Genomic DNA, 10,827 nt, shown 5'->3' on the forward strand with positions numbered 1-10,827 from the left:
TGTAAATCGCACTTCTACTAGACTGCTATGATTTCAGAATAAAAGTGTTCATTGATGATCCAGACAAAAGTTGTCGCGTATTATGTAAATTAGATTGTGACAGTGGCGTGAGATGCTGCAAGTACACAGTAAGATTTGCCGATGCAGAAAACACATATCAGCAGAACACACCCAAGCCTGCAGAGTTTGTTGAAGCCGACGGACTGAGCGGTGTAGACTTTGGCGGGGTCGGCAAACTCCACCACAGGGTCGCTACAACACACATAGCTGTCATGTTACAGTTGCCATCAATCAATGATTTCATCAATTTTGAATCGGTTATGGATGTTTTTCATTCATTATGGTAGGAATCAGATGATAAATCTGTCTGTCTTTGTGACTTAATATTTAACCAATGACGTCACAAATTTCTTCACCATAACGTGCATTAAAATGTAGGGACTCCAGGTCATGTTAATTTGTTATTAACATATTTACTTTGAAAAAGAGCTGTTCCTTCTTTAAGTTAATCTCCTGTAGAGTTAGTTCACATTTGTAGCACACAAATCCTAAGTGTTGCTGGGCAGGGTAATCTTCACTACCATCAGAGGTGTACAGTATCACCAGTATAGCAGTACACAATGATTGGTAATACTTATAAATACGTATCACAACATGTAAGGAAAATACCTGTATATTTCATATAATGCATATTTTTATCTTGTTGGCAAAACTAATATAAGTCGAGATGAATTATTAAATTCAGAAATTAGAAACTAATTTCTGTGATCGAAAAAGCTAAAATATTCGCAACCAGCTTCCTGTATGACCATAGCCAAAGTACAGGGAAAGCCCAAATTATGGGGCTATATTTAATCAGATGAAATATAAAAGATGAAAAACGGCATACAACATATTGTGGTACAAACCACAATACATGAATCATGATTGCAATAAATTGCAATATGAAAGTCGGCCCAATATCCATCACCAACTACCATGGAAATACATATGGAATAACGGAGATACTGTACTCTGAATTTACAGATTGCCGGGACTCACTGGAACTTGATGACAGGTAGCGGAGGTATTGCCAGCAGCTGTTTGAACTGATGGGTGTTGAGGACGTTGGCGTCAAAGTCCACCTGAAACAGAAATATCGTTTGAGGAGACACCAATACTTTCTACTACAGCTCTCAGGGAACGGGGAACGGGAAGGGAGAGGAGGGGGAGGGAGAAAGGGGATTGGGAGGAGGAGGAGGGGGAGGGGTTGAGATGGGTGGCCCAGTCGACTATGGCGCCGCAATTTGCTGTGCAGAGTTGCGTCCTTTAGACATGCCAGAAACCTGAGATCATGGGTTCATATTCTTGTTTCTAGGTTTGTCAGCACCATACCTGTGCTCGTGGGTTTCACCAAAGTGGTAAATGTCTGAACATGCATCAATTTGGACTTTTCTCCCACATTAAGCTGACACGCCATGACATAACAGCAATACTGTTCAAAGTGGCGGTTTATCACTCATATCACAGCTTAATTTTGGAGAAAATACCAACTACAATAGGATTCTGGCATGCAGGAGGATTGCAACTCGGCACAGTGAACTGTGACGCCTGGTGGCTTGGAAGGAACTACTGCTATTATGGCGCACTGTCCAGTGACTGACATATCTTCATACCTCCCAGACGCGAGAACCAGGACGGGAGCAGTAGATGACAGGGTACTGTGAACTAGGCTCCAGGAAGAAACATGACCCATACTCTCCATCTCTGAAACATGCATAGCTTGATTAAACTTGAGCTGACAGTGCAGTAATAAAGAGAAATCTCACAACTTGGTTTGTCTACCAAGCCTGAAGATCTAAGTTAAAAAAGTTGATTTGTTATAAGGTTATGTTTTAAATGACACTGAAACGCCTAACAACATTTCAATTAACATACCTCAGCTTTTTTCCTATCTGAGTATACTGTTGTCTGGAAAAAGAAAATAGAAGGATATTAACAACAGGAAAACATACAAGGGGATTTTCAATTCACTTTTAACTGTTTTGCATTCTAGAAGTTGGTTAGCAAGTAAGAAAACTTATAACTTTATGGATAACAACTTCTGGTTTATGACATATAGCAATTTTTTGATGTAGCTTCTTACACTGTGATCAAGCTGTCACTATATGCAATAAACCAGAAGTTGTTATCCATGAAGTTGTATGTTTTCTTACTCAAACACTTTTGTCAGGAGCTATTCAGTAACCACTTCATAAACCAAACCTTACTTCTGCTGCTACGAATTCTGTCTGACAATGATGGTCGAACTTGGAAGTTCTAGCAGAATGGGTGACCAAACAAAGAAGAGCTCTAATCGGGTGAAGGTGTGAAGAGGTAGTTCTGGTGTGAAGGTAAGCTACAGAGACTACAACTGATGGCGATGTCCTACCTGTTGGTGTTGAGGAGGTAGCTACAGAGCCTACAACTGATGGCGATGTCCTACCTGTTGGTGTTGAGGAGGTAGCTACAGAGCCTACAACTGATGGCGATGTCCTACCTGTTGGTGTTGAGGAGGTAGCTACAGAGCCTACAACTGATGGCGATGTCCTACCTGTTGGTGTTGAGGAGGTAGCTCCTGGTGAGAAGGGAAGCTATAGAGCCTACAACTGATGGCGATGTCCTACCTGTTGGTGTTGAGGGGGTAGCTAGAGAGCCTACAACTGATGGCGATGTCCTACCTGTTGGTGTTGAGGAGGAAGCTATAGAGCCTACAACTGATGGCGATGTCCTACCTGTTGGTGTTGAGGAGGTAGCTACAGAGCCTACAACTGATGGCGATGTCCTACCTGTTGGTGTTGAGGAGGTAACTACAGAGCCTACAACTGATGGCGATGTCCTACCTGTTGGTGTTGAGGAGGTAGCTACAGAGCCTTCAACTGATGGCAATGTCCTACCTGTTGGTGTTGAGGAGGAAGCTACAGAGCCTACAACTGATGGCGATGTCCTACCTGTTGGTGTTGAGGGGGTAGCTCCTGGTGAGAAGGGAAGCTACAGAGCCTACAACTGATGGCGATGACCTACCTGTTGGTGTTGAGGAGGTAGCTCCTGGTCAGGGTGGACGCCAACAGCTTGTCCCCCCACCAGTCCAGTTGCACCACCGTAGTGTCCAGACGCAGGATGATTTCAGATGGCTGGAGGAACAGGGTCTTGGCCTGATGGCAAACATCACATCAGCTATGGTTAATTGAATCTGGACCAGATAAGCCAGAGATGATATTATGAGTAACAATCAAAGCTGTCGGGTCATGATGACATGCAATGAACCAAGTGACAACCCAATCCATTAAGCCACAAATTCCCTCCTCAACCTGCTGTGGGTTGCGTGAACGGCAGGGCTTGATAGAAGGTCTGAGGCTGCGGGAATTGACAGTACCTAATAGAAAATAACCAAAATCAAACTCTCCCAAAAATCATGCAGGCTCGCAGAAGTCAGGTTCCTGATGCATACCCACGGATTTGAGAGTCCATGCTCCCCAGTTTTACCATGTAATTCAGAGTATGAGTAATGACGATTGTGTCAAGATTATGACCTTTACTTACAACGAGAATCATTCTAAGAAAGCTGGAATATAATTCTATGCGCGCTTACAAAATCCACGAAATCTCTTGATTTTCTCCTGCTCTCAAAAGTATGGAGGTGGTGACCTACTACAAATTGCTGTCTTAGAAGAATTAAGAAGGCGTTCCCATGGTGTTAATTGAACAGATCATGATCTGAGTCACCCATACGACGGATTCAGGTGAGATGCACGGGAGTTTCCCCTACCTTTTCGGAATTAGAAGAGATAAGCAATTAATATACTTCGGGATAAGTTTAAAAGAATTTTTTTACCCTAAAAATACCTTGTTTTGCTTCATACCAAAAAAAATATGCTGGATATGTAATAATAATTAAGTATACTTTAAATCTGAAGTGTTGTGTATTACCAAATGTCATCCCAGGTAGTGGAGGGTATTATGTTGTTTTGTATGATGAAACCACTTACCTTTGACGAAGGTATGTAGCACACAGTGATCTTGCCGACATTGTCGCCCACAAACAACTTGGAGTTGTGTCCTCCCCATTGAAGGCAGGTGACGGTACACCCAACATGGTCTGACGTCACCCGAACTCGTTCCGGCTTCTGCCGCTTCTCAATGTTCATCTCCATGACAACCACCTGCCCCGACCTGCATGACAGTGCACCATGGGTCACTTCTGTCTTGTAATACTCAGGGAAAGTATTTATTCTCATCATACCAGTATATAAAATCTTTTTCCAAAGATACTTTTGTATGAACTGGGAGATTAGGAACTACACATATGTTAATTACAGTCAATATTGATGAAAAGACAAGGCTATGTTACAACTTAAAGTATAATTACAGTTACAGCAATTCTTTGTGCTCTGAGTTGGGGCCCATTGCAAGTGATCTGTAGCACTACAGTTGTGCTGTAAAGGATCTGCTAGTCATGTGAAGGATCTGCTAGTCATGTGGAGGATCTGCTAGACATGTGGAGGATCTGCTAGTCATGTGGAGGATCTGCTAGTCATGTGGAGGATCTGCTAGTCATTTGAAGAATCTGCCTGTCATGTGGAGGATCTGCTAGTCATTTGAAGGATCTGCTAGTCATGTGGAGGATCTGCTAGTCATGTGGAGGATCTGCTAGTCATGTGGAGGATCTGTTAGTCATGTGGAGGATCTGCTAGTCATTGAAGGATCTGCTAGTCATGTGGAGGATCTGCTAGTCATGTGGAGTATCTGCTAGTCATGTGAAGGATCTGCTAGTCATGTGAAGGATCTGCTAGTCATGTGGAGGATCTGCTAGTCATTGAAGGATCTGCTAGTCATGTGGAGGATCTGCTAGTCATGTGGAGGATCTGCTAGTCATGTGGAGGATCTGCTAGTCATGTGGAGTATCTGCTAGTCATGTGAAGGATCTGCTAGTCATGTGAAGGATCTGCTAGTCATGTGAAGGATCTGCTAGTCATGTGGAGGATCTGCTAGTCATTGAAGGATCTGCTAGTCATGTGGAGGATCTGCTAGTCATGTGGAGGATCTGCTAGTCATGTGGAGTATCTGCTAGTCATGTGAAGGATCTGCCAGTCATGTGAAGGATCTGCTAGTCATGTGAAGGATCTGCTAGTCATGTGGAGGATCTGCTAGTCATTGAAGGATCTGCTAGTCATGTGGAGGATCTGCTAGTCATGTGGAGGATCTGCTAGTCATGTGGAGTATCTGCTAGTCATGTGAAGGATCTGCTAGTCATGTGAAGGATCTGCTAGTCATGTGAAGGATCTGCTAGTCATGTGAAGGATCTGCTAGTCATGTGGAGGATCTGCTAGTCATGTGGAAGATCTGCTAGTCATAGGTTGATATCCAAAATTTACCATGATTATTTCCCCACATTAAACTGCAAAGCCATAACATGACTGAACTATGCATTCTTCCATTGACTTGCAAGACACTTGACTCAGATTGGTCAAACCACTATATATCAAGTAGGGCTGGGACGAGTCCAAATATGTTATTCTAGGCACCGACCTTCCTATTACCTGACCCTACCCGGGTACCCACTGTAGGTCTCAAGAGATAGGTACAAAACGTCTGATTGGGAATAATTTGACCGAAGCCCTGGACAAAATGTATTTAGATACACGTATAAAACAATCCAGTCATTCATACACTGAAGTTGACTGAAGTTTTATGTATATTCAAACATAAAAGTCAGAAGGAATGGGTGCATAGTCAGAAAGAAATGCAAACATTAGTGACTTGTAATGTTACCATAGAGTTCAGGATACTTTTTGCCCTTTAACAATATGTGACATGACTAACCACAGGTCCAGGTAGTCCTGTGGGTACCCGGGTCCTTCTCAGCACCCGAGTTACCCGTCCCAGCCCTAATATTAAGGTGTTAAATTTCACATTTTAAACTTCATGCTGGGATTTAAACAAATCTCTAGATAACAGACCTCTACTTTGAACATACAGTATGTTTATCCCTAACTAACCCATCTATCTCTCTCTGTAGTTAGCACATATATACAAGAGGGACTTACACCACTTTCAGCAACATTCCAGTAATAACGTCAATGGGGACACTATGGGCCTTAAATATATTGTACCCTTGTGGGGAACTTTTGGTATTGGAAGCAAATGCTACGACTTTAGCCACAAGTCCGAAAAAGTCTAGTAAAAATATTTGCGGTCTAGAAAGCTGAGTTAATGATAGTCCATACAGTAACACTAAATATTACTGAAACTGATCTAATCTCGGTCAAGTAGACTCAAACGTTGATGGCAAAGACTGTGACCGATATGACCACTAGGCTACCCCACCACCCCATCCACACAAGGCATGACACTCACCCGGTTGCATAGGCCACAAAGTTGTCATTGGGGCTGAGGGCTGTGAGTGACAGGGGGCTGGACTCCTGCAGAAGACAATACAATAGTGATACACACACTTCCCGTTCCCGGACTAACCATTCTTCTTCTTCTTCTCTGGCAGTTGGAAGTATTTGTTCCTGAACAGCAGTACCATAACTGCAGTGAAACCACCTCCACACAGTGCTCCTTCAGATTCACAGTACACTGCAATTGAGTGTGTTGTTTAACACTAAGCAATATTCCAGCTATAAGATGGTGGCCTGTAAATAATTGAATCTGGACAAGACGACCATCCCAGTGATTGATATTAGGAACGATTCAAGCCGTCAGGATTCGATGACACACAATCTACAAAGTCAGAGATCCTGACCACATGATCCAACAAGTCTCCTCTTACGACCAGAACAGGTCGCCAGGAATCTATTCTATCCTAGAATTTCATTATTTTTTCATAATTCACAGCGATAGTAAGGTTAGACTTAGTAGACATTGGTTCTTACCACATCTCCATAGACCACCTGTAGATGTTTGAGTGTGTCTCGTGCGAAGATGTAAACACCGCCAGTGTTGCTGCCCAGAGCAATGTACTTCTTGGACACTGATACACATGTATACTGAAGAATGAAGGAACAGGGAACACATGAGTAATACTGATATATCTTCGGCTTAAAAAATACGAAAACAAAAATTGGTTCTCAGGAAATGACTTTTGAAAAAATAGAGCGGGTGGGCAGTTTTTTTGTTTTTTTGTTCAAACTAGTATGTAACCAAATAAACAGTTGTGTACCATCAACCTGGGAAAGGGCCTCCCTACATAAACAAGCATACAAACTCCTATTGCCACCATGACCATAACACGAGATGTGTAGTAAAGCAGTGGGCATGTAAAGGGAAGTAACTACGTGCAATATTGGATCGCATTGTTTCTAAGTATTAGGATTATTTATTTTTTTCCTTTCCCTGCAAAAAGTTCAATATAGATATTCTCCAAAAAATACTGAAGGTTCACACGTAAATAAATTTAGAAGTCTTGAAAGGTCATCATTCCTGAAATTTGTGCAATATGGTCAGTAATCCAAAAGAAAGGGTATTTTCACAATGTAATTTGACACGCATATCGGGCATGTATCTTGTCATGCATTAATGTTTGAATCCTTGTATAGGCACACAAATCATGATTGGGACTGCACAGTATTATCAGTTTTCCAGCATACTGAGATACGTTTTTCAAATGATACCTATTTCAATATTTTCTTCAGTGTTCAGGTGTATTGGGTTATGAAAAGAAAACAATTTTCGTTAATATTTGTACCATTGATCCTAAAATCTACACAGAAATTCATTCACAAATGATATTTCCCTTAAAAAATAATAATTGAAAAAATGGCGGAAACACGAAAGTATTATTTCTCTCACGTTGTTATCTCCCCTGTATCCATGACTACAAAATGGTGGTGACAGACCATGCCTACTACGACATTGTTGCACTATGATCTGCATGTACAATTAGTGTCAATCCTGTCAAACACTTTAGCTCCCAATATATCGCAATACATACTGGAATACATATGCCAGTATCACAATACATGCAATAGCTACGCAATAAATTGCAAAGAACAATGAAGAAAGAAGTGTGGTTTATTTCACAATAAAACATTGTTCTATCATGATGTCATTTCTGGAGATTCAAACTCGTAAATTTGATGATGTCGTAAATTGGATGACATTATTTTTGAGAGGGAAGTGTCTAGTGAGTTGTTACCCATAGATGTAGGTGGGTAATGTAGATTAACGCAATGCCTGAACGATCTCATTCAAATGTGGGAGAGATATGACAATCTGTAGTGGTAGAAAACGCACAAAAAATCAACTTAAAAAATGTGAGAATATCCGGGAAATACCAAACGTAACCCCCATGTTCATAAAATAGACTTGTCTGACATTGCCGAGGTCGGATTGTATACAAGGAGTCTTCATCATTTAAATATGGGTAAATATTTTGTGAAAGCTTGTACATATTATTAACTTCCTTTAAAGAGGCCGTACAAAATGTTGATATCTCATATATAAGAAATACATGACTCGCCTCTCATGGTTTATTCGCCACATAGTATTTTTCTATAAGATAAACAAGTCGTTTATTTCTTAAATATTGCAATACAAGTTTTTTACCAATACACAGCCCTAATCACGACGCATTTCCTTGAACCTGATCAGAATTACAATACAGTAGGACCTATTTCACCAGAATGTAAGATCTGGTTAATCACACTTCCAAAAACAGATAAGGGCAAACCCGCAGTCTTGCTGAACGTTGCAGAGGAGCTTCAAGGGCACCAAGGGGGGACAACTCTGTGAGGACATGTGACCAACCACCAGAGGCCATACTTCTGCTGACAACTCCCTCAGCTCAAACTGTAATTGAAATATAGAAACACATTCAAACTTTCTGTAAACTTATAAAATGAAAATCCTTCAATGTAATAAGCGCCCCCCTCTTATAAGCGCCCATGGAAATATTTGCTAATATATTGGCTAGTGAACAATCCCAATTTGCACCCCTTCCGAATGATCAATGTACACAGACTTATTTATTCGTGTATAATACACACATGTGTGTTATATGCACCCTTTATTATGGGCAATTAAATTCTGGAAAATATATCTACCGTGTATAATACGCACAGATTCTTCCTTTGTATCATTTCAGGCTGTCAGCATAAACCATGAAATTTACAATCTTTCAAATCTTATTTTTTCTCACCAAAATTATATTCTAATAAGAGCCCCCTATTTCTAATTTTGAGAGCGCCCTGGGCGCTTATTACATCGAATAAGGTATGTTAAGATTTAGGAGCATTCTGTTGTCTTAATCTAAGAATGATCTGGGACATATTTGTAGGAATGATGACAACTGACAGAACAAGTAACATTACTGACATTCATACATTATTCTTCAAAGATGATGATATTATTTATTCTGTACTGGTGTGTTGGTAATAAACTATACTTTAATTTCATTTGGCTGCTAGTGTTTCCTTGTCAACACAAACACAATATGTCTCAGATGCAAGTTATCTGTCGATGCCAGTCAAAGAAGAATAACGACTTGCCATTCACCCTTATTGATGTAAAACATCTGACGTGTAGCTAAAGGTTGGTGATCTTGGGGGTGTTTGTGGATGCTTCTCTAAATTCACAGTGCAAATCAGTTTTCGTTCCTAAATTACCAAATATATTTTGTTGTGCGTTTACAATCACAAGCATCATTCAGACGAGTTCGTTGTCAAACTTACGTGAATGAACTGGATACCGTCATTTTTGATTTGGGGAACAGGAACTGTATCAACAACTTCAGATTATACGAAGTCACATGGCCAGTCATGTGATGTTTATTTTCACCTTTCTCACGAGAACGATGAAAGGGAGGCAATGCATTTAAAGCGTTCATAAAATACCCCTCTGTGAGGCATTTACGCAGAAATGAACGACATAGCGTAAAGGAATTGTCCGTTTGGCTCCAAATGAGAACGATGAAATGCAGAATAACTCAAAATAGGGAATAGTCTATTAAATGTCTATCGGTACACGGCAATGAATACCCTGTACCCAAAAATATTTGCTGTTCGTTATTTTGTATTATATTTGTATGTATTATCCAATAGGCAGAGGGCTCTGGTAGAACGCATTACGTCTCTTAACTCATAATGATAATGATAATAAGTGCATCTATAATCCGCCAGATTCCATTCACCAAGTGGATGCTCATAGCGCTACGCTAGCTATTATTACCCCGGTCAATGGATCAGTGAGGGCGCGATTTTCATTCTCAGCTCCCTGGGGAGTATACAACCCAAGTTGCCTGTGAGGCTAAACCAAACGTCTGCGTGGCAATGATCGATAAAATATGACATGTGTTAATACTGAAAGCCGTTGAAATAACACGACACCAGCATTTTGTATAATGTGCAATCCAATTTGCATGAAGTTGAGAATCTCAGGGAATCGTCACAAACATCCCATACTGTTGGGTCCTCTTTGCGATCTTAGTTGAGTTTTGCCCATTAACAGAAACCAAACACTTAATGAACACGAACACATAAGTAATGTCAACGTGCATTTACACATAAGTATGATAACACATGCTTCAAATAGTGATACTGAATGGAGATAACGACATGCTTACCGTATTCGACGTAATAAGCGCCCTGCTCTAATAAGCGCCCACTGCGATATTTGCTAATATATTGGCTAGTGAACAATCCCAATTAGCAACCCTTCAGATTGATCAATGTACACAAGACTTATTTATTTGCGTATAATACGCACTCGTGTATTATATGCCCCTTTAATTATGGGCAATTAAATTCTTGAAAAATATAACTGTCGTACATAAACATTACAGGGAGACAGCATAAACCACGAAATTAA

At 40.6% G+C, this 10,827-nt stretch overlaps 1 protein-coding gene across 1 annotated transcript in view; it reads right to left on the reverse strand.

Moving 5' to 3' along the window:
* Nucleotides 1-9,761, reverse strand: part of LOC139474003 (uncharacterized) — a 36,276-nt gene extending 26,515 nt beyond the window's left edge. The window contains exons 1-10 of the mRNA XM_071256863.1: nt 9,693-9,761; nt 8,693-8,811; nt 6,897-7,010; nt 6,376-6,440; nt 4,008-4,191; nt 3,043-3,173; nt 1,918-1,950; nt 1,656-1,746; nt 1,042-1,124; nt 172-252 (exon numbers count right to left, since the gene is read on the reverse strand). Coding sequence (XP_071112964.1) covers nt 172-252; nt 1,042-1,124; nt 1,656-1,746; nt 1,918-1,950; nt 3,043-3,173; nt 4,008-4,191; nt 6,376-6,440; nt 6,897-7,010; nt 8,693-8,782 — 872 coding nt within the window. The 5' untranslated portion in view covers nt 8,783-8,811; nt 9,693-9,761. The remainder of the gene's footprint in view (nt 1-171; nt 253-1,041; nt 1,125-1,655; nt 1,747-1,917; nt 1,951-3,042; nt 3,174-4,007; nt 4,192-6,375; nt 6,441-6,896; nt 7,011-8,692; nt 8,812-9,692) is intronic.
* Between the last annotated feature and the right edge of the window lie 1,066 nt (nt 9,762-10,827).

This window comes from Haliotis cracherodii, unplaced genomic scaffold (genome assembly GCF_022045235.1).
Source record: "Haliotis cracherodii isolate W230 unplaced genomic scaffold, xgHalCrac1.p SCAF_3, whole genome shotgun sequence".
Classification (NCBI taxonomy): Eukaryota; Metazoa; Mollusca; class Gastropoda; order Lepetellida; family Haliotidae; genus Haliotis; species Haliotis cracherodii.